The sequence below is a fragment of the Leptodactylus fuscus genome, chromosome 5 (genome assembly GCF_031893055.1).
Source record: "Leptodactylus fuscus isolate aLepFus1 chromosome 5, aLepFus1.hap2, whole genome shotgun sequence".
In the NCBI taxonomy this organism is placed as follows: Eukaryota; Metazoa; Chordata; class Amphibia; order Anura; family Leptodactylidae; genus Leptodactylus; species Leptodactylus fuscus.
Genome location: NC_134269.1, coordinates 73,361,660 through 73,386,616, shown reverse-complemented (window position 1 = coordinate 73,386,616; position 24,957 = coordinate 73,361,660). Strand labels below are relative to the sequence as shown.

The following is a 24,957-nucleotide window of genomic DNA, read 5'->3' as shown; positions in this document are numbered from 1 at the left end:
CCTTAAAGAGTATATGTTCCCCATAGACTATAATGGGGTTCGAAACCCGTTCGAACACTCGAACAGTGAGCGGCTGTTCGAATCGAATTTCGAACCTCGAACATTTTAGTGTTCGCTCATCTCTATTATCAACCTTTCTAATACTGACTGGCCCATCCTTAGGAAACGCCATCAATTTTAGATAAGTGGGAGGGAGGTGCAGACAGCTGAGACCTCTATAGATTAGTGGTTTCGGGAAAGCGATCAGTAATATTTACATGCTGGCAGCACTGCCCCATACATTTAAACTGATACTCCAATACAATACCTAAAGCCTATCATTACACATTGTATGAGTTCCACTGTCCCAGAATAGGTAATCTGTTAATAATAAATATATTTAACCTATATGGTGAATACCACAAATACAAAATGCACAAGAAAATGGACAAATGCAATTTATTTATTTTTTTAAAATCTACCACATTCTGAATTTTTATTCCAGTATATCATGCACAATATTGAATGATACCATTACAAATTACAATTTGTCCTGCAAAAAACAGAGGTCTGTGAACGGAATAATATAAATGTTTTTGCAGGGAGTAAAAGAATGAAACATGGCTGCAGCAGGAAGGCATTAAAGTGATTATCCAAGGGAAAAAAAAAGTAGACATTTCTATTGCCACACCTACTACCATGGAAGACACTGTGAATAAGCACTGGAGCTCCAAGCATGCAAACAATGCCAGAAGCTGTGGACACATAAAACCATTGAACTGTGGGGGTCCTGGTAGTTAGTCAACCACTGATATAAAATTGATGACTTGCTGTGAGGATAGGTCATCAATTTTATGGACATGGATACATGGATAATCCATTTAACAGTGTCCTATATGACTATCCTAGTATATGATGTGGGTGCAGCTGCCAGGGGTTAATTCACTCCACTCACTCAATTTTGCACTTACCCTTCACTCAGGCTGCAAACTGACTGTAAATCACACCCCAACACAGTCCATGCACCCCAGATATACCCTAGATTTTACTACTACTGACTTTTAATGGGCTCAGTAGAAACCCCACTCACATATGCACAAATCTCTCTAACAGATGCAAACACAAACAAAAAGGAAATGGGTTCATAGAGCATACATCAATCACCATGAAGTTGAATAATTTAATTCCCAAAGGTTTTAGTGCTATATATAAAAAAAAGAAATAAGGGTATCAAAACAAGCAAAACAGTTTTCAAAATATAAGGGAGAAAAGACAGAAAAACCTTGTAAATTATAGTCCTTTTGTTTCCGTAATGCTTGGAGGTGCTCAGAAGGGCTGGGCACACTCAGCATTTTGCTGGCTTCCAAAGCATGACAAAGTTCTCAAAGAGTCCACAGTTTTTGTAAAGGTGAACTTCCTGTCTCATACTCGGCCATACCCACTGCTAGGGTCCCTTCCTCTTACTTTTTTGAGGTGGCGATGAATGCTTCTATTCCTCATCAGGGAAAGCTGGGGAATGAATAATTCACTTCTGCCTGGGAAATCTGAATACCTGCAGGCCTCCGAGATCAACTCTGATCACAACCCACCCCCCCAACCCCCTTTTGTGTGAATGATTCCTGATAGTGTCAGAGTGTCGTTAAGCAATAAAATTGGCCTATCCTGATCCTGTACTACTTCAAAGAGCGTGCTGCCAGAATGGGTTATAAAACGTCAGGGGATCCGATCTATAGATAACAGAAAGGAAATGCCTCACTCATGACCATTCTCAGACATTACATATATACACACACACACACACATTGATGGAACATACACAATATTATTATATCACTAAAGATACATACAAGTATAGTGCCCATTCACCACAAACAGATTAGCAAATAACCACAATGCTGTTAATGACTTAGTTTACTGAAACTTTATTTCTTTTTTATTAGCTCGTACTCAATTAGCCACAACTTTCTATATAAAGGACACAAATAAATAGAAATCTGCATGTTCCACAGCACTGTACAGATATACAGATACAGTGATGGGAAATACAAAGTACACTACCTTTGAATTCTATAGTTTTACGTATCCAGACTTAATTGAAAAAATAAAAAACATTTGATCTATAGAAAGTTTAAAAATTAGGCAAATGTAACTTCACAACACCATCCAACATATTCCCCTTTTTACTTTTTTTTAAACAAAAATTAAGCCAAAATCGAATTGTCACATGTGAAAAACTAAGTGCATCCTATGAATCAATCTTTTTCAGCTACTCTGTTCTACATTTGCTGGTGTATGTGGGTTCATTGTCCTTTTGCATGACCTAGTTTCAGCCAAGCTTTAGCCATTGGGTAGATGGCCTCACATTTGGCTAGAATACTTTGGTATACGGAGAGGTTCATGATCGACTCAAGTACATTGTCTAAATTATCATTGCTCCTCCACTATGATTGACACATGGTACACTTGGTACAAGGTGTTTGTGCTAATATTCTGTGTTTGTTTTTTGCCAAAAGTGGCATTGTGCATTATGGCCAAAGATCTCCACTTTGATCTTGTCTGTCCAAAAGATATTGGGTCCAATTTCTTAAGTCCAGAACTTGGTTTTGTGACTTTTTCCTGCCTAGAAAACTGTGTCCAAAGCTTGACAAATCAGCCCTACTTTTCAAGAAGTCTTGTGGTTTCTTCAGATGCAACTCTGCAAACTTAAGTCATACTGCCAAGTCATACTGTTTTTAGAAAGAATGTGCATGTGCATGTGCATATGTGGGAGTTACCCGACTATCATCTTTTTCTCACAGGTGCTTTAGCATTCAGTATTAAATCAAGTATTAAATCATTTTTTCCTAGCTGCAACAGAAATGGATTCTCCATACATTGACTTCCTGGTGAGCCTGTAACAGACTTCTGTTTGTATACAGCAGTCCAGCTGAAGAAGCAGACCTGCAGAGGAAGGAAGCAGCAACCAACCTCTGACACAGGAGATGTCTGAGACAACCTCCAACTCCCTGTGGGTACTAGATAACCTACAGTCACACTGTGGAAACTAAATAGCAGGTAAGCATCATGTATAGGTACATACACAAATCATACTTCAGGTCATTGCTAGACTGGCACTTTAACTACTTAAGGACCAACAATATGTAAAATATACATCCCTCACTAAGAGGCTTTAAACCTTTGCATGGCATTTTGCACCATAGCCATATACAGCAGGCAGTTTCTATTATTGGAGACCACTTTATTCATAGACAATTAGCCCCTTAAATGGTGGTCAAGTGCAACTATGGCATCTGAGATGTTATTTTCATGTTCAGTCTTCTGTTTGGTTAGGGAATACCAATCCCACGGGGAGATCAATGGACCCATTCCATTGTTATGGCAGGATCCTTCTGATGCCAATGCTATATGGTTTCTCAGACCTGTGTGTGGCAGGCCCAATAGTAACACAAGGATTTTACCATAGAATGCAATGCTGTAGTAATGCAGTCTATGGTATATGCAATCTAATGATTAGTAGTTCAAGTCCACTATGGTGGCTAAAGAATAAGCAAATGAATATTTTAAAAAAGTTTGAAAAACACAAAAATATAAAAATTCTTATCAACCCCCTTTTCCTAGATTATATATAAAATTTAATGAACCAAAATAAACATAAACAAATTGGGTATCCCCACATCTGAAATTGCTAATATTAAAATATAAAAATATGTATTCCATTCACTAAACACTGCAACGGGAAAGGAAATCAAAATGGCTGAATCTTGCCCAGCAAAAAAACTATTCAACAAAAATTAGCAAAACATCACACATTCTCCAAAACAGTACCACTAAAAACTAGATCTTGTCCTGCAAAAAAAGAGACGATACACAGTTTTGTACACAGAACTATAGAAAAGTTATAAACAAAACCCATAAATATGATATAATTTTGATATTGTTGTGATGGCAGTGACCTCAAGAATATATGCAATGTGATATTTTCACCGGACAGTGCACACCTTTAAAGCAAAACCAGAAAGAAAACTGGTCATCTATGTTTTTCCTCCCAAATTTACCACATTGTGATTTTTTTCAGCTTCTCATGGCATTGCACAGAATGATAAATAGTGCCATTAGAAAGTACAATTTGTCCTGCAAAAAATAAGCCATCATACAACTCTGTGAATGGAAAAATAAAAAAAAAGTTATGGCTTTTGGAAGAAGGAGGTAAGACAAAAACACAAAACTGAAAAATGTCATGGTCCTGAAACAGGTAAAGGGAGTCTGTCATCAGGAAATTTTAGATAGGCACCAATTTCCTTGAAAAGAGCATTTTCAGAAACATTTCAGAGCCTCCAAGGGCTCTGTATTCAGGTTTGGCACGCCCCATGGAACTTAAACCTGAGTTGCATGTTTATAAGAATGACTTTTCAAGGACATAGTGCATCTACAGGCCTATCTAAAAGTATGATGGTGCTTAGCAAAATATCTGCTACAATGCACTGTGGCTGGGTTGATATTGAGTTTCCTAGTAACAGGCTACCTGTATGGCACCAGTTTAAGATACATGTCATGGCCACTCTTCCAAAGATAATCTTGGGCACAGTCGCTTTTTGTTGAAGCAGTCACAAGATTTTCCTTTGTTGCAGAATAATTAATACTGCTACGTAATCCGTATGGGGGAGTCCGCATGGACTACCGAACGCATTTGCAGTGAAAGCACACAGAACCCCATAGACCATAATGGGATCCATGTGCTTGCCATGAGATCTCCACAGGGAACATACGGACAGGAAAGTACTTCACAATCTACTTTTCTGTCCGCATGACTCGTGCAGACACCACATGGACCTCATTATAGTCTATGGGGTCCGTGTGCTGTCATAAGCTCACCGCTTGCCAATGCATTCGATATTCTGTTCGGGGGGGGGTCCTCATGCAAACTCCCCGCACTGATTACCAAACGCAGATGTGAACCAAGGGTTAGAAGAGCACTACATAAATCAATGACAACTGTGAAGTGTGCTGCATAACGGTGTTAGTATTACAGGGTGGTTGAAGACATAAAGTAACAAGCAATGATTATCCATGCTGCTGTATGCTTGTAAATTATTCAGTATTCATTGTTTTTTTTTATTTTCTGCATTCTTGTGGAAATGCTTTTGCTGTATATCCCACAAAAAAGCAAAGCATAACATAATAAACCTGTCAACAGTAAGACTTGAAGTATACTAGAAATTTGCCTGCACCATTTAAATTGCCTACAGGAAAGACATACCAGTGGAAAAAGATGTGGCAATATTCACAATGTCAAACAGCTACTAATATTACCAAACCTATAACAACCTGCAAGGCCACACTACTATTAGCAATACAAAAAAGTCCCAGATTCAGTGGCAGAGCTGCGGTGTGTGTTTAAAAGCCTCTTCTTTCCTTATGTAACGTACAATCTCAGTTTACATATACCATGCAACGACAAACAAGATCACAGGAAAAGCTGATACTGTGATTTGAACCAGGTTTACCCTGGGAATGTTCTTAATCTCTGAAACTCCTCAGTCTACTCTAATTATAATTCCACACTCCATGCACAGCCTTTAAATATAGACAATGATACTTTATACTGTCCGCAATCCATACAAAGAGCAGCCCTCCTGCAGAATATTCTTACTCAATGTGCTTGCATTGATTTGCTATAGTTGCTTTCTTTTACATGTACTCTATTGAGCGTGTATAACTTTGTTGCCTATATAAAAAGTCTACATTGTTATAGTTCTATAGAATGTGAATGGTGAATGTATTGGGTTCCATTTTATGCTTTGAAAGTTGCTGTTTCTTTTCGCTCCCTGTAATGGTATAGATCTTGATATTTTCAAGGATTCTGTAATGTATCTGGTCGGAATGCTGCTGCTCAGTCCTCACAGCTGAAAGCATAAAACATGCTCATAGCTCCCTCTCATGATGACTGAGATTTGCACAAGTTTTTTTTTCTTCCTCTTCTTCGTGCTTTCAGCTGCTGAGTGGTTAGATCTAATTGCTTCAGTGAGGTCACCAAAAGGTATTTATCGAAAAGCATTGAACAACAACAGGCTTAACACAGACACACAGAGAAAACCCCTCTTGCACGTTGATTTATGGAAACAATTAGGATTGTACTACAGTTCTTTCTGGGTTGAGAAATCTTGTTGCTACAGACTCATGTTGCAGAAAGCAGGCAGCAGAAATGGAATACACATATATCCAGCTGTTATCATCGAGAACAAGTAAGTTATCTCTGCTATTTCAGGAGGAATTAGTCTTGTGGACTTGCAGAACTTTACCTCCACAATACAAGGGGATACACACTGCTTTAGGTAGCAGAATGCAATGTACTTTTAGGTGAATGTCTCTGTAACACAGTACATAGTGAGCAGAGTATTCTTGACAGCTCAGCTCAGCACAGCTCACATGCTGCTGTCCATAAGGCATGTCTGGGAGAGAGTTCCCAGCTCTTCACTGTGCTATGTATTACAGTATTTTCCTGCATGAACAAAATCACATTAGCACTAAAGCCAAGTAAGATAACTCAATGACACACATGTAGAAATTGTTTAATTACTTTTTATCTATTTCCTGATTTATTTAGCCTGTATCAGAGTATTTAGAAAGAAAACTTTTAGCAGTCTAGATTAGGACTGTGAATACTACCTATAAACTTTATCATATCTTTACAGTTCTGTTACATTTGCATTCAACAGTATGTCCAAGTGGTCTTGAATATTATTCCCAAGGTCATCCCATTCTCATCTTCTGAGGATACTGTGGAGAAAGATCAGTTTTGTAAAGTCCACAGTTTATGGCAAAGACACAAGACAGCACTACAAGTCTGGAGTTATACTGAGTTGTTTCCGCTACACTTATAGCAAGGTGTACGACCAGTTCTTGGACCTAGAAAAACAGATCCACCTGAGATTTACGTTTCATTATGATGTTCATGAACACCCAGATCACTGCACTATAATGCGCAAATGGATACTAACTTGGATCCTGCCAACTTTGCTCTACATACCATATCTTTACACTTTATTTCTCTTGGGCACGCTCTCACTAGCCTGCAATGACATGACTACAGAGCAAACGGCTGCAAATGTGAACTGTTCCAGCCTTGAGCGGCACACCAGAAGTTATGAATTTATGAAAGGGAGTGATGTAAGAATAAGAAAACTTTTTTGTCGAACGCAGTGGTATCTGTTGATTGATAAGCGTGGTAATGTGAAGGGCACACAGGATCCAAACAACAGCTACAGTAAGTATTCACCACTTTTTTACCATTTGTAATACTGTAATACTGTGAAGTTGGGTCTGCTGTAAAGTTGGACAATAGGATAATGGCACTGTGATTGGTCATGAGTCGTACATAATCTAAGGTAGATCAGGTTTGAGTTTCATTCTCATAGGAAGACATTTGGAATTCATTTACAACTTAAGACAATACAATGCAGACTGGCCGCAATCATTTTGCAGGTCTTTTTCTTTAATTTGGTAATAACTGTCTAATGTGGTTAAACCTGACAAAAAGGGAAGTAATGTCTATAGGAATAAATCAATGTTCTAGCTAATAGTTTTGGAATGTACTTTTTAATATACATTATTGTGCAATATGCAGATGGATGAGAATATGAAAATTGACAATGTAATATAAAGTTCAATACTGTTTCCAATATGTATTTATAGCATTGGGATAGCTTGTGGTTTTAGCAGAGACCTGTCTAGAAGAGAACATAACGCAATTATATCCCATTTGTTTTGGAAAAGACCATATGTGACGGCAAAAGATTCAATATAGGATATTTACAATTATGCACATAAGACAGACGACTTTTTCCAATGCAGATTTGACCATAAACCTGCAGGGAAACCCACATGTCGCAGGTTTTGCTTCAATTTGTGCTGGTGATTTGCTGCAGATTTCACCTTATGCATGAAAAGGTTGACATTCACTGTTAACGGTTAAAACTTCAATGCATGCTCATACATCTGTCAGGAATTCTTGAGCTATGTGTGCATGGTGTCTTGGAAAGCCTGTTCACATGTATTGTACTGTGAACTGCAATGAATTAATCCGTGGCAATTCTGTTATGTCTGAGTGGCTTTACAGTCAAACAGTCACATATGAAATACATACCCTAACTCAAGAGGTAGGAAGGCAGATACAACTGAAGCATGCAAGTAAAGGTATTGTGCTTTCTATACGTCTAGCCTTGTCTTTTTCATATGTCAATATGTAACTATATAGTTTGAATTAGGGAAACTGAATATATTGTAGTATACTGTCAAAGGATGTCTTTTACTAATGTACCAATGTTAATAATCCTATATACTAGAATGTTTTGCATTGAAGGGCAGGTGCAGCAAAAGTACCGACTCTCGGTGTCTCACGCCATTTTAATAGTATTATTATGTTTATGTAACAAAGCCATGAGACGTGTATTTTCTCACCAACAGTGATATATCTAAGGGAGTTAACAAAATGATTAATAGAATAGGTCACTTAAAGGAAAAGATGACGCATCTATAATGTAACCGAGTAAAAAAAACTCTAAAGGTATAATTTAGAATTATGAATAGGGTAATAAATACTGGAGTCACTAACTGGGTATTTAAAAGCAGTGTAACACATCAAATGCAACCAGACAGGAGGGATACTGGGTGTGTAAAGTAATGCATCATCCAGAAAAATAGAGAATACGAGAAGACTTGTTTCTATTCAAGATGTCAGGACACTTTAAAGTCAATTACTATAGAAGGTGTCTGGCGAGACAAGAAAATCTGAAACCATCAGATACGATGACACAGGAGTGCATATCTGCTTTAACCATAGCAACTTATCAGCAGTAAGCCTCTAACTGTCTGGAATGTGTAGCGTGACATAACATCAATGGCTACAGGTGGCCAAACATCTAACATATAATAAGACTATAAATGAACATGCATGTATAGGTTACTGACATGTTACAATTAAAAAAATTACATCATATTGTCACTTTTTCTTTGATTAATTTTACAAATGAGAAAGGTGTATTGAAAAGTGGAGTTTATGATGCAGTAGTGGTTTGTTAATATGTAACATGTATGCAACGTGATCTCTACATGGTCAAACTGTGTTGTACATAAAATTTAGTTTAGTTCAGCCTTATAGATTTTGTCCCCCAATCGAAACAATGTCAACCTAGACAATAGAAAAGGATTTAATTGAAATTTGTACCATCAAAGTTGCCTTTTTGTCTGAAAATGATCATTTTCATAACTGTGACTATAGAACCAAGGGTTGTGTTTTGATAAGATAGAAGAAAAAGTTCTGCTAGAATTATCCCAGTCCTACAATAATATATCAGCCTTGTCATTGGTCAAGCTAAGGCCAACATCTATGCATTTAATCAACCTTCAGCCATTTCAAAGCACAGCTGAACTTCTAGACAAGGTATATAAGCAATTTTCAAAGTATTTGTATTCACTATGGTACCAACCTGGTGACACACCTTATGTAAAGACCCAACCAAGTCATATGGTAAAGTGGTAAGCACATCAAATACTCATATTTTATAAAATATATATTCTATTAACACTCTACTGCACAGAGAATCTACTGGAAGAAAAGCATGAGCAGGGAGCTGTTACTTCAGTTCTTCCTTGGGAGTTGTATGTGGCCAGAGCCGCTATAACATCTTCCTTCACCAATCATTCATCTGCAATTTGTCTCTGCAGAAAACTTTTGGGAGTATGTACTGCAAAGTGTACACCCTTCATGTGCTTATTATTGTAACAAAGATAGACATCAGTGCAGAATATGTTTAATAAAAGTGTTTAAACTTTGGTCCCTACGCCTTAGGGGATGCTATACAGAGGCACTACAATTAAAGGTCTCAGTGTAGCTAAGTATTACATGGTCACTCATCATTGAATGAGCGGCATGTAATGCCCCATTTCCTGTTGTGTATCTCTAAATAACAGCTTATTGTGGAGGTTCCAGCAAGGTACTAATATTGTAATCAAAGGAAAAAATGAGACCATAATAACTAAATATACATTTTCTTGAAATGAACCTTCACGAATGCAAAAAGTGGACACCAACCACAAACATGCACATTACCTATATCTATACAGGGTCTCAAACAGTGGTTGTCCAGTACTTTTACTGATCATAAACGATCTAATTGTATTATAAAATACACAGGGTAATACATATCTGTTCCTCACTTTATAGATTTATATAGCATGGAGTTCTAACTATTTATTTTGAAATATTTTTTACATGTCACTTTTTAAGTTTAGAATCAAAAATCACTTGTTAGGGTGTCCTGAACGCTAGACAAAACCAAGGTAGATTTTATGTTGGCGAAACACATTGCTGCTACTGTGGTGTAAAGGTTACAGCAGAATTAATGCCACACAACCCACTGGAATGTGCTTTTCTTGGCAGTCAAAGCAAAAGAGTATTTGCAAGGAAGTATCCTACATCACCGCTGGTGGTTTAAAGGCAGTGCAAACTGATAGAAAAGGCAAAGTCATGAAAAACATTTGTCAGAAACCATGTCCAAGAATTTAAAGTTGTCAATTCCTAGTTACCTTTCTTTTTTTAGTATTATAAACTATTTATAATAGTCTAAATTTAATTTGAGCTTTTTTCTTTATATAGTATATACTCAGTATTTTTAGTGCTGCAGATATTAAATAGTTAATGGGATATAGGCTGGTCTAGCTTATGGATTTTAGAGCTGATTTCCCCACGCAACTAGCCTGGGTTTTAATCCACAGCCAAACGGCATGCACTGTGCTCAATACCCGAAGTACTAGACACTTTGCACTGCAGGATTTTTTTCTGTATTGTGTTGAAATCCCATCTACTACACTTGTACTGTACTTCACAGCAGGTTAACCGATGGCGATTTCACAGCGGATAACCCACTGTGAACTCACAGCATATGCTCTTAGCCTAAAAGGGACCTGTCAACATGTATGACATATCTGTTTTAGGAAATGCTTGTGCTACCTATAGTATAACACCTCTGGAGCAGCTTTTATATATTGTAGTTTTGTGTTGTACTGCTCCTGTGTTATCACTAGTGTATAAATAGTTTAGACATTTCAGATTTCATTGACAACTGGGTGTAACCAATTGAGGGTGTGTTCAGACACACTTATTTTATCATGGGAATGGTAACACCCAGTTGTCAATTTATTCAGAATTTATTTCTAGGAGAAATAAAAAACAATGAATGGCACAACACAGAGATATAAGAATAGATGGTATTTCATTGGGAATGCAATTATTTACTACACCTGCCATTACAGATCAGAAGTTCTCTTTAAAGCTTAAGGACAATGTTAAGAAAGACACTAAAGAAACGCTTGTCTAGACCAAATTAGTTTGAAGATTCTTTACTACCATTACTAACACACTTTTCTCTAAAATGTCTACATCTTGCAAACTGACAGGACCCCTTTATTTACATAAAATAATTAGTTATCCAAATGTGACACATGAAATACTGCAAAATGACAATAGTTCCACAAGATAGAAAGGAAAATGGTATTTTGGTTGGTAGTCAAAATAAAAAAGTAAATATTGCGAAATTTGTAGGGTTCCAAACAGACTCTTCTTATGTCCTATTTAATAAAATTTATACATTATCCAACAATATAATCTGAATTGATAAATTATTTGAAGTGATGAAAATTATTTATCTATGTTGAATGGATTGTCTCATGAAACCAACCCATGTCCATAAGCCATATTATTGCCTACAGAAATCAAAAAGGTTCCATGTCCATGACTTCCCTCTATGATCCAGAACTTACTAAAGTATCACCTGCTATGGTGGACTCAAGCTATCTCTTATGGATGACTAGCTGGCCAGAACTTCCATCGGCCTAACCAATTATTTTATGCCAGGGATGGCAGGAACATGGACATTCAGCTGTTCACCCCAGCAGCTGCATTTTGAGAAGGTTATATCATCTAGATGCAAATTCAAATCATAGGTTTTTCCAGTGTTTGGTTAATCTACACTACAGTTATGGCTTGTCTATGGCTTGGAACAATGTTATATCAGTAGGGTTTCATAGTGAAATGAGTTTATTTAGTACTAAGCAAGGCAATTAACATTACTGTTGTATCTTGCTATTGCTGAAGGGAACAAGCCTTAGGCAATGGATTCCTCTAAACCTTGAAAATGCATAATTAGTAACCTAATTACAAGCTTGAGACGGAATCTCCTTGTAATGAATTTCTAATTGTTCCATTTTACCATGCTCGGAGCTAATGCAGGGTGACAAGAGGGACATTACATTTTGGCAACACATGAGAATGAAATCAAAATACAGTAGGAAAACATCTGGTCACCTTTCCTCTTAAAAATGGTACTTGAACATCTAGGATCAGATACTTTTACAATTTTTCAGCTTAAAAAATCTTCTAGTGTAAAAAGGTAAAATAAATTGCTCTTTATAATTCCTTATTATCTTGTCTTCAAGAATTCTATTAAAGTAGAACATATTCTTTATGGAGGTTTTATTTTAATTGCAAGAAAGAACTAGAATAACTGGGGCTAGTAGAATGCTTAAAAATAGCAATAGCTGTAAATGAGGTTTACAATATAAAAGGCGATCCAGAAACCTTGTCACACTACAGAGTCAATTTTTCATGTATTACATCCAGCTGCACTAACTTCCCTGGGTAGAGCCCCTAAGCCAGGGTTGTAGCTATTAGGGGTGCAGAGGTAGCAGTTGGACCTTGTGGAAGCCCCAAAGCTCCCTCTGTCCCATAAAATATACTAGTATTCTCAATGGCATAAGGTAGGTAAGGACCTCATTACAGCCTTTGCAATGGGGCTCAGGACCTTCAAGTTACATCCATGCCCCTAGCAAATCTTACCAGGAATCAGAGGAGAGAAATACTAAATGATATATAGGGTCCATAATAAATATATTCATTTAAACATATTAAGCAATGCAATACTTGTCTCCATCCACAATGGTCCATAATATCCATATTGGATGACTGGGATGTCCATAGGGACTTCACAACCATATGCTCCAGGATACAGTCCCTTATGCAAGGTTAAAGAGAACCTGTCACCAGGTATAAAACACCCAATAACATACATGGCCTGAGCATTCTGGCGTCTTGTTTATCCAAATCTGTTCAACCATACTATAGATATAAGTCCTTTTAATGCTTATACAAATTAGGGTATAATAGCCAAGCGGTCAGTAACACGGTCATTTCTCTGTGTGCGATATGTCATGAACTGTTACCGCCCTCTTGGCCAGTATACCCTAATTTACCTTAATGCTAGAAATTTATAATGGATGAAGGAAATTGGATGATCAAAAAACCAAAATGCTCAGGGTGACAGCACTTATCAGATGATTTATGTCATTGGGCTCTTCAGGCCTGGTGACAGGTCCTCTTTAAGTGATTCTGAATAGTAGTTTCCCTAATCCTCCCTTCTTTTTTGTTACTTCCTTTTACGCCAACCCCTTTCTCACACCCTCTCACTTACCGTACTCATATGTCCTGTTCTTATAAATGTTGATGATGTAGACTCTCAGGGGATGTGGATCTTCATACTGATAAGAGACAAAGCTGTCCTCATTCTACATGCTGGATTAACATTTATATTGGTTTATCACTTAATATGCTATCACTATTTTTGTGTTAGTTTATATTTACTTATATAATAAATAAAAATGGATTTGCTATAATATCTACATTTGGAATCACTAATAAATGCAAGCAGGTTTTATAACATATTAATTCATACAGTGAATTTACAAGCTGATAGTCTACTATTCCTCAATTTAGATTTCATTGTTACAAACATGACTGGGACTAGATCCCATGTGTCTCGTCACCATTTTATAAGACAGCAGGTCCTCTAACGTAATATTGAGGCAATAGTGTTACAACCACCCTGTAAAATTAGCAAGTAGTTTTGGTCACACATGTGCTACTCAGCTACGAAGAGGAAATCCATTTCTAATACTGTTCAAGTAGACAGAAGACCCCACACACTGGTAGAAATATGATATAATTCCCCTAACCAGTGTTCATTTAGCAGACCCATAGAAGATTAATCATAGGAATAACATTTGCAGCCATTCTCCATATCCACTGACCCTTTAAAGAAAACATCACACATCCAACAGAACGGCATCATTATGCTTCCTAAATAGTCTAGCTGCCAGTAGCTGCCTCTCATCTATACATGACAGATATAAATAGCACATCATTTAGGCTAATGCATCAGTAGGAAATGTAAACATTTACCTATAAATACTCTATCATTTTGCCAAATAAATAAATTAGGTTACATAATAGCCTAAGGGTTATTGCTAACCACAGACGTGGGAAAATTGCTTGGAACAAACAAACCATTATAGCCGCAAAATAGCAGCATTTTGGTTATTACTTCCTGACAAATCAGTACGTTTAGTGAAACCTTTAGGTAATAAGAAATAGACTGTCTTTTTATCACACAATGGCGTTATAAAGAATTCCCAAGAGAAATGCTATTTCATTAAATCTACAACCCTATTTTATAACTAGTAAAATGAATATGTTTTTCTGTTGTCATAATCAACATAATTCTAGATGGACATTTTGTTCCTTCCAAGTCCATGTCCAGAGCTTCTGGCACAGGATCCGGCAGAAATCCCAGCTGAAAAAGTCCCGCAAGCCTAACTTGTTTTTCCAGCCATGTCTGAAAAGATAAGCCAAAGGACCTTATTATAGTGAATACTGTCTGTCATTAGATGGACCATTCTTATGGTCCTGCAATGGATTACAAGAACATAGGAAACATTGTAGATTTCAATGTAGCCTCACATTCTGCCGTTTCTTTAAACCCATTACAGTGTAATGTTAGACAATCTAATGACGTGCCTAATCTGACTGAATAAATAACAACCATAATGACCGGGAGAAAAAAGTGGGTAAGCAAATAGCCACAGAAAAATAAACTAAACCTAGGAACAGTTTAATAAATGAGCAAAGCCTGCAATCACCAGTCTGGAAATGCTTTCCTTCACGTATGTAGGAATAATGATTTTGTGACAAAAATGAGTCAAACCACTAAATAGCTGTGAATAACCACGTCATCTGGAATTTCAGCACAAAGCAAGGAAGTTAAAACATTTTGTTTTGGGATAAAATTTATTTAAGAAACATCAAACTGTCAGAGACTGGACTAAAGAAATTACTTTGGAACTTGGAGTCACATTTGTATGGTATTTTTAAAGATAAAGTTGTGTACTATCGTCCATATAGTTAGACAAACAGAATTATCAATTTCTTAGTAATTAGTTTAACATATAATACATTTCAATCAATAGGACAAGAATAGGTTAAGGTTCCATCACATTGCGGTTTTTCTCGAAGCGCTTTTCATAGAAAGTCCACTGAGGTTTCCTATTCTACTTCTAGAGAAACTGCCGGTGTTTCCATAGTTATAATTGACATGCTGCCATTTCCAAAACTATTTCTAAATTGCAGTGTCTACACTGCACATATTTTTCTGCAAAGTGGGAATGAGATTTGTTAGAATCCTATCCACTTTGTTGCGACTGTAAAACAACGTGGTTTTTTCCCCAAAGTGTTTTCACCATGGGCAAACCAATGTTTAACGCCATGTGGGCACTGGTCTTAAAAACACAGCCCACTTGTAATATAGCTGAATGCCATAGGTCTGATAGCTATAACCTGTAGAATTTAATGGACATCTCTGAGTGAAGCTGCTATACAATTCCAACACCACCTGTGTTACAACAACAGCTATATATGCAGGTAAAATTAATATATATATTTTACAGTGAAATTTTTGAGTTGTAAAGTCAACAAAATTGCATGTATAAATGGTCTTCCAGAAAATGACCAGTAGTATATGATAGGACTGTCTCCGAAAATCTATTCTGGATAATTTTTCCCACAGTGGGGGTGTTTTGGAGAGGTTACACTGTGCACAGACATATTTTCTGGAGTCTGGTTTGGAGCCTGACCAATGACATTGGCCATGAGATTTTTTGGCATGTGCTTCCCCTGGATACTCTGGTTCTTCCCAAACTGCAAACAAAAACTTACTTATGAAGCAAATCTGTAACCCAACTATACTGCCTTCTGCAAGGACAGTATGTTACAGGTTTTTTGGCATATTTGCCCAAAAGAGATAATTTGGCTAATCATAGTAGACACACAAAATACAGCGGACTCTTCCTCCAAATACAGCAGACAAACAAAATACAAAGCTCCTCTCATGAATACAGTAGACTTCTATGAACCCACTGTATTATCTGATCACTCTTATTAGCCAACCATGTGTATCACTGTGTGAGCAATTAAAACATAACTTTTATTAGACATTGCATTAAAAATAGACCTATTAGTGAATAGTGAGTCCAGGATACTTCATGATAAAGGTGTGGACTAAAACTAACACCTCTTCAAAATGCTGTGAGAAAAAGGCAGTCCAGTATACCTCAATTTATTTTATCTTCAGAGAGATAACTAGTCTGAAGTATTAAGTATATACTATGGCCACAATAAGTGTCAATGGGGTCCACACCAAGAGCATGCTGTAAACAGATCCCAATAAACGGATAAACACAGCTAAAACATGCTGCACTGGCAAGTTAGATAACCAATATCAAAATGTTGGTAGAAATTCCCCTGGGACGATAATTAGTGCTAGGGTCTCTACTGCGCGGTTGCATGCGCAGTAGCATGCTGCTACTACTACTACTGCGCATGCACCCGCGCCATTTTTTATCAATGGCAGTTCGCGAGCGTCGGAGGAAGACGGGACCCGAGGACATCGCTGGAAGAGGAGGCGTGGCTGATGATGTGGGACCCTGAATGCCCGCCACCGTACATGATAGAGAAGATTAACATATTATTTTTCAGGGTTTTATTTTAAAACTGGGGGGTAGTTTAATATAACTTTAGCGGTGCCTGAATAGCCTTTTTAAAGGCTATTCACGCATATGAGGGGCTCTATCAGCATAATTTTGCTGATAGAGCCCCTTTAATGTGTGACACCAAAATTTTACCACATTTTTTGTCAGAAACCAAGCCAACAAATAAGGTATGCTATGTTTATCAAACAACATCAGCCATTTTGATCAGTCTGGAGCAGTAAAGGCTAGTTTAAATGTGCACGCTCTAAAATTTGGATAGTCTAAAATCTATAAAATGTAATTGTCTCTATAATGTGTTCTCACATACAGGGCAACATATTCAGGTGACAGATTCACTGGCCATGCATAATGTAGAGCTGTTGGACGAACACTCATTCGGCCTTCAACTATCTTGTTCAACTTTCCTATACAAAGGCAAGCTGAGTTCGGCCAAGCAAAGCATGTGCACTGAACTGGGAGAGTAGAGATCCAGCATCAGCTATGGATTATATATGTGTTCTCTAAAGGAAGAGAAGAGAATGTCAGTGCCAGATTCCTCTGGGCTTGGCAGGTGAAATGTGGCAGAAATGGGACAGAATTTTGGGTGACCCCCATATTAGATGGTTGACCAAACCCAATGATATTGACAGGTTGTCGGAAACACATCTAATTTGTATGGCAAACTTAAATCTGGAAATTAGATTGTAAAACAACTGGAGATAGGAAGTGATATAAATGCAGTATAACAATATGAAATATTAAAGAATTTAAAAAGATATATAAATTGTCATGTCTATTTTTGGCTCCAGCTGTTGTAAATGTTAATTGCAAGGGAGAAATTTATCCAGGTTAGGTTGTGAAAAAATGAATCATAACTAATACATTCTCCAACCAAAGAACCGACAGACCCCATGAACGTCAGATTGTTTGGAGGGGTTACATTTAATAAGCCTGATGTTACATCTGCAGACAGGACTTTATTGCCTATAGTTAGCTTCTAACAAACAGAAGCCATAAACTTCCAGGAATATATCAGATGCCACACAAAGCTAATAGTTTACTCTCTGTTATTAAGAAGATTTCCAGACAGGCATACATCATTTGTACAGTACTTGTGCTATTGAGTGGTGGGAATCCCTGTCTATGTTTTTAATGTCTTTGTCTTGTTGTGTTTGGAAGGGAGGGATATGGCAAGCCTTGGATAATTACATTACATATAGCTGCAGGCAAAGAAGCTTTTGTAAATCGTAGTGTTCTATAGGATCAAAAGAACACGTAAAATTGTACCCATTAATCAGAGCATCAGGCTAATTGATTTAGATATATTATATCTTTTTTGAATGATGTCTTATCCATCTGGTTTCTGTGAGACACTTTGAAATTCACATACCTATATAAGAACACCTGTAACATTAGACAGACTAGCCAGTAGGTATATACTACTCAATCCTCACCTAACTAGGTGTATAGAATGTGTGCTAGGTGTCGTTTCCTTGGTGAAATTTCCAGTCCCATAATTAGATTCCTCTTATTATTTTTATTATTTCATTTAAGAAGTTGATATAGTACTGGGATGACATATAACATTTATGCATCATGTGGCAGTTTTGGAAGACTTTTTTTTGCAGATAAAACATTGTGTTTAGATAAATGAATGCCTTAAGTAAAATAAAGAAAATATCTACGTTTAACTTTTTTCCTTAAAATCGAGGGGTTTAAGCATTAGTATAGGTAGCATGTAGTGCATTTTTGGGTTTGGTGCCATTCATTTTAAATGTATTATACTAGTGATATTAAGCTTTTAGGTTAAAGGGATTCTACCACTAAAACACTTTTTTTTCTAGTTACCACGTCGGAATAGCCTTTAAAAAGGCTATTCGTCTCTTATCTGTGGAAGTGCTCTCCGCCGCGCCGTTCGTTCAAAATACCGGTTTGTACCGGTATGCTAATTAGTTCTCTCGCAGCGATGGGGGCGTCCCCATCGCAGGAGCAGCGATGGGGGCGTCCCCATTGCAGCTCGAAAACCGACCGCAGCGCCGCCTCTCTGGTCTTCGGTGTCCTCCCCTTGCCTCTTCAGCGTCTGTCAGACGCCTGCGCAGTATGCTCTCTGTTCGGCGAAGCCTGCCGAACGTACTGCGCATGCGCGAAAGTGCGGTGCCCGCACTATGGCTGGGACCGCAATTTCGCGCATGCGCAGTACGTTCGGCAATCTTTGCCGAACAGAGCGTACTGCGCAGGTGTCCGACAGACGCTGAAGAAGGAAGGGGAGGACACCGAAGACCAGAGAGGCGGCGCTGCAGTCGGTTTTCGAGCTGCAATGGGGACGCCCCCATCGCTGCGAGAGAACTAATTAGCATACCGGTACAAACCGGTATTTTGAACGAACGGCGCGGCGGAGAGCACTTCCACAGGTAAGAGACGAATAGCCTTTTTAAAGGCTATTCCGACGTGGTAACTAGAAAAAAAAGTGTTTTAGTGGTAGAATCCCTTTAAGTTCCCACATAGCAGGCCACAGTAAGAAAGCGCTGCGGGAAAAACCGCAGCAACGCATCACAGCTTTACCCACATCAAACCTCTGCAGACTTTCTGCTTTCCTTATTCCTATAGGGAAGCTGTTTCTGTAGGAATAATTGACATGATGCAATTTTTGAAACCGTGCTGGTTCTGGAAATCATTGGGTGTCTTCAGCAGAGCATATTTTATCGCAAACTGGGGATGGGATTCCCATCCACTTTGCTGTGACTATAAAACGCCGCAGTATTTTCCCGCAATGTGGCACTTTGCAGGGACTGTAAAGCACTGTGTTTTTTGTTTTCACGGCCAAATCACTGGCATTTACGCCACGTGGGCCCGCGGCCTTACACACATATTTTCTCCATATGGCAGGTATAATACTTGGACAAAATGTCACAAGACATACTGCTAAATGTGTAGGATATGCCATAAAATACTTTATAGTGCAGGTCTTTATTTACAAGCTTTTTAAACATCAATAAAAGCGTTGTGTAAATATGTCCTAAATGTAAAAAAAAAAAAATCTAATGAGATACATATTATATAGTCTGTCCAAGAGCCATTGCCTCAATCGAGTCACCCCACAACTATTCTAACAGGATATATAAAGAGTGCATTACATGTTCCATTTATATTGCTGGCTGTCTTATTATTACCAGCGCCGCACCTCTAATGAGGCGACGTGAGGCGGCCGCTTCGGGCAGCGCACGGGAGGGGGGCGGCGCACAGGCAAATTTTTTTTTTTTTCTACTTTGAACCAGCGCAGGAGAGCTGCTTCTCTCTGCGCAGGTTCAGACGTCTGCGTAGGCGGCGTCACTAGGCCGCCTACGCACGCTGATACGTACTCAGACGCCTAGGTATCAGCGTGGGCAGCGTCATCACGTGATGACGCTCGCTGATACCTAGACGTCTGAGTACTTACATTGTTCCAGCAACCCCCCCCCCTGCTGTCTTTGGCTGACGATCAAAAGATGGGGGGGGCGTCTTTCGATCGTCTGCCTCAGGCAGCAGAGAGGCTAGGTTCACCACTGATTATTACTCGAGTTATTCACATATTTCATATTGGATCAGTATATCTCATAAGCATTTTCAAGACATATATCCTAAACATGGGGAAGCACAGTATAAGGCTACGGCCCCACGTTGCGGAAATGCAGCTTTTTTTGTTGTAGATTTTGTTGTGGTTTTTTGAGGCAAATTCAAAAGTGGACTGAGCGGACAGTAGAAGTATAAGCATTATATATATATATATATATATATATATATATATATATATATCCCATTCCTCTTGCAGCCATTCTTCTCAAAAAAACGCAACAAAATCTGCAACAAAAAGAAAATCTGATTCAGCAATGTGGGCCTTAGCCTATGAGAAAGATCACTGCTGGTGTTTGTGAGTTCATTGTGAATAAGGCTTAACTCTACACAGTATTACACATATGTAGATAAAGAATTATCATTTTTCTGTATAAAAGTTTCTAGCAACAATTTTTCATTCACTATAATTTGTTATTTTCATTCCTTGACCAAATAAAGTAAAGCATAATATCTGAAAAGAAATCCCTAAACATTGTGTTTTTTTTATTTTTCGCACAGTCCAGATGGGAACTGTCTCTTTGAAGTCAATTGTGTGTAGTTATACTACAAAATCATTCAATTATACGTAATTAACATTTTAAGGGTACAGTTTTAACAGATCTATATTGAATCCAGTAATTTAGAAAATAGTTGGTTTCAGCTGAACTTGCTTTGCTTCACTCTTTGAACATAACATTTCAATTCACATTGAAGAACAATGACAGGGCTATCAGTTTTCGTCACCAACTCAGATGTACTGTAATACAGGCACATATACACAATGACCATGTTATATCCTTAAAATGGCAGCTACAACAACAGTGGTAAAAAGTTCATAAACTAGATTAACAAATTTCAAAATGAAAAACTCACTCATACAAGAGAGGAGGTCTGATATCTAAAAGGTTACCATCTACCATAGACAGCTGTAGGTTAAATGCCGCTTCAGCTGTTTGCTAATCCTTCCAACTCTCCCACAGACAGTCATGCTTGGCCTGGTGCGTTCTCAACTGGGAAAGGGGAATAAGCTGCTGATAAACACCTCTGGCAAAGACAAGGATTAGAAATGCTGGATTTCATCTGTCCCTTAGCAAAGACTGAGCTCCATAACAAACTTTTGACTTGGGCTCCTCCGCCTCCATACGACATAGTGCCCCCTTTCCTGGTGCCACACAGCATAACATTCCATTTACACACACTATAATATCATGAGACATTTGTAATATCATTGAAGAGGGCCGAAGAGGTTACCATTGTTTTTTATGTTTGACCACCACCCCTTGGATTCAATTACCACAAACACGTTAAAATAAACCATTCAAGCAAGAAATGACTAACCTGTAAAAAGCCATGACAGCCCACCATCAATCTATAGATCCTTTCTGCCTCAGACTTTATAAAAAGGAGTACAGTGTTTTTTATATTTGTTACATTTTGTATTAATACAACAGAAAAATAGTGCCATGACCCATTACAGGATTTCTTAAATACATAGCTTTGCTGTACTATATGCTGGAAGATGGACTGGCACTTACTCTATAGTAAGCCATGTGCATGTGTTCAGGCCTTAGCGTGAAATCCCAGTTGCAAAAAAGGCTCCCATTGACTTCAATGGGAGCCACTCGCTTTTTTTGCCGCTAGCGGGAAAAAGAAGCAAGATGCCCCTTCTTCCCACGGATTCCATAGTGGAGACAGCCGTGGAGTCTGCGATGCGAGTCTCCCTCCTGATTAGGCCTATTCATTTGGGCCTAATCAGGAGTGGAATGCCACGACGGGATGCCAGTGCACTGTATCAGCATCCCGTCGTGGCTAGCCGCGCGGAAAGTTGACACGCGGAATTTGGTTTCTGCTGTGTGAAAATACCCTTATAACATTCTATCATACTGTATCTAAAACATAATGGAACATAATGGCTAAAGCCACCGTATTTATAACAAAGATTTATAATGGTCTAAAAGCAAACATGTCTTAGTTGCCAATAACAAACAATCACAATACAGGTTTCATTTTTTAGTAGCAGAATACAAAGTTACATTTGTAATGCAATTGGTTGCTATGGGCAACTAAAACAGTTTTGCTTTTAGGCCATTATAAATCTGTCTCGATATCTTTATTATAAATATGGTGGTTTTAGTTGGAAGAAACTGTACAAAGTAGAAAGGTATATTCAGTAAAATTAATTTCACACAAGAGAAATATACTGTAGTCCGCTGACCTCAGAAGATTTACTAGGAGACCAATGATCAGAAGCTTGTGTTAACAAAAAGCAGAGATCACAATTTGTCTAAAATTATAGAAAATGTCTAAATAAAAAAAAAAAAAGTTGACACAAAAACAAAATGAAAGAAGTATATACAAGGCCAACAATAATTGACCTGGAAAAGTAATTGTATGCCGATATGCCGGTAGATAGTGTCAGAAGACTGGTGTGCCAATAAGTTACTGGCTTTGCTTTCTTGTATCATGGTATTGTTTTGTGGTAGTACCTTAATAAAACAGCCAGAGTGCTGCTGTAAGAATTATCATTTCTTAATATATTACATTTCTTGACTTACACAACAAATTGCCATCAGGAGGAAAAACTTCTTTGCCTTTAATCTTTAAGGCTAAAGCCCCATGTAGCGGACTGCAGCTGAAAAACCCTACGGAAAAGACTGTGGTGGAAACACATCAGAGTTTCTCAGCAGCACTTGTCACAGAAAGTCCAGAGGGGAAAACTGTGTGGCCTTCCTGATTCTATTATACCTATACTACCCTCTGGTGCGGCTTCGTCTGCATGTTGTCGGCGTTGATAATCCGCCTATATTCAGCAAATTGCTGTCGTCAATGGTTTACCTGCATTTTGACAGCTCTCAAACTGTCCTGCTGCTGAACTTGTTCCTCAAGCCGTGCCTGTGATTGTTCTGGCATCTCAGCAGCTCACTGGGACGCCATATAATGAGCATGTTGCTGGCGTTGATGATCTACCTGCTTTGGCATTTCAACAGCTGTCAAGCTGGTCTGGCGCTGAAATTGTTCCTCACACCGTACCTGTGATTGTTCAGGCATCTCAGCAGCTCACTGGGATGCCATATAATGAGCATGTTGCTGGCGTTGATGATCTACCTGCTTTGGCATTTCAACAGCTGTCAAGCTGGCCTGGCGCTGAAATTGTTCCTCGCACCGTACCTGTGATTGTTCAGGCATCTCAGCAGCTCACTGGGACACCATATAATGAGTGTGTTGTGGGTGTCGATGATCCCTCTCAACTCCGCTTGAGGAGAACTCTATTGACTTCTGGCTACCTTCATAGCTCTCGCTGTTTGCGACAAATCAGATTTTCTTTTTCCTGGCATGTTTAAAATTGGCAAATTGCCAATATGGGTTAAATGTGTTTGCCCATCCAATGTGTTAGCATGTTGCCTGGAGCAGATCAGATAATATGCAAATACATGTACAGAATTGACTGAGGGTTAGCTGAGTGTTTACATAGAGAGATAACAGACCTGGCGTTATCAGAAGATGAGATAAGCTACTGCAAGAGCAGTGTAATATAGTATGTGAACATAAATTCATAAAAGTTGTGAAGCCATGTCATTTACCGGGATAAAAAGTAGCCTATCTTTTAATCGAGGTTACAGAATATCTATGTGCCAAATTTCATTCAAATCTGTTCAGCCGTTTTTGCGTGATTGAGGAACAAACATCCAAAAACACAAAGTTTCGCATTTACGATGAAAAACGGCAGTGTTTCCCTAGGTATAGTTGACATGCTGCGATTTTTTTAAATCATAGCCTTTCTGCTGCAGATTGTTTTCTGTAACGTGAGAATGGGATTAGCCAGAATCCCATCCTCTTTGTAGGCACTGTAAAACACAGCTTTTTTTGCTGAGGCTTTTCCAAATGCTGCGTGGTCACATCATGGGGCCCCTGTCTTAAAAGGGTTGTCCAGCCATTTCAAATTTTAAAAAATGCTCAGAATTGTGTAAATATAATAAAAAAAAAAATACAAGCATGCCAATCCTAATCCCCTTTACAGCAGCTTTTATCGCTTCCCAAGCCTCTCAGTGGTCTCTGTACTTCCAGATCCCTCTCAACATGGAAATGTGAATGCAACTGCTCTTTCAGCCACTGATATCGATCACTCACTTGCTAGTCTGGTACCTGGTGACCTGTTACAGCCAGTGATTGGCTCAGTAGTTACATTTGTGTCAAGAGGAACCTGGAAATACAAAATCCTGTGGGGACTCCTAAAATACTGTTATAAGTGCAATGGGGGATTGTTAAATATTATTTTGTGAAATATTTTACATCATTTTTGGCATATAATAATAATAATCATCATCATCATCATAATCATGAAAATAACCATATTGCAAATATAAAACATTTAAAAAAAATTCTAACCAGCTTAGTTATAGCTTGAGTACTCTCTAATGTTGATTAGTTGTCAATGGATGCGACCATGAATGCAGGAACCTTCTTTGCTCTTGCACT

General features: G+C 38.2%; 1 protein-coding gene across 1 annotated transcript in view; it reads left to right on the top strand.

Moving 5' to 3' along the window:
* Window positions 1-6,043: 6,043 nt before the first annotated feature.
* FGF7 (fibroblast growth factor 7) overlaps window positions 6,044-24,957 on the top strand; it is a 44,305-nt gene continuing 25,391 nt past the window's right edge. Inside the window, exons 1-2 of the mRNA XM_075273420.1 lie at window positions 6,044-6,221; window positions 6,696-7,243. Of these exons, the coding sequence (XP_075129521.1) occupies window positions 6,958-7,243 (286 nt within the window). The 5' untranslated portion in view covers window positions 6,044-6,221; window positions 6,696-6,957. The remainder of the gene's footprint in view (window positions 6,222-6,695; window positions 7,244-24,957) is intronic.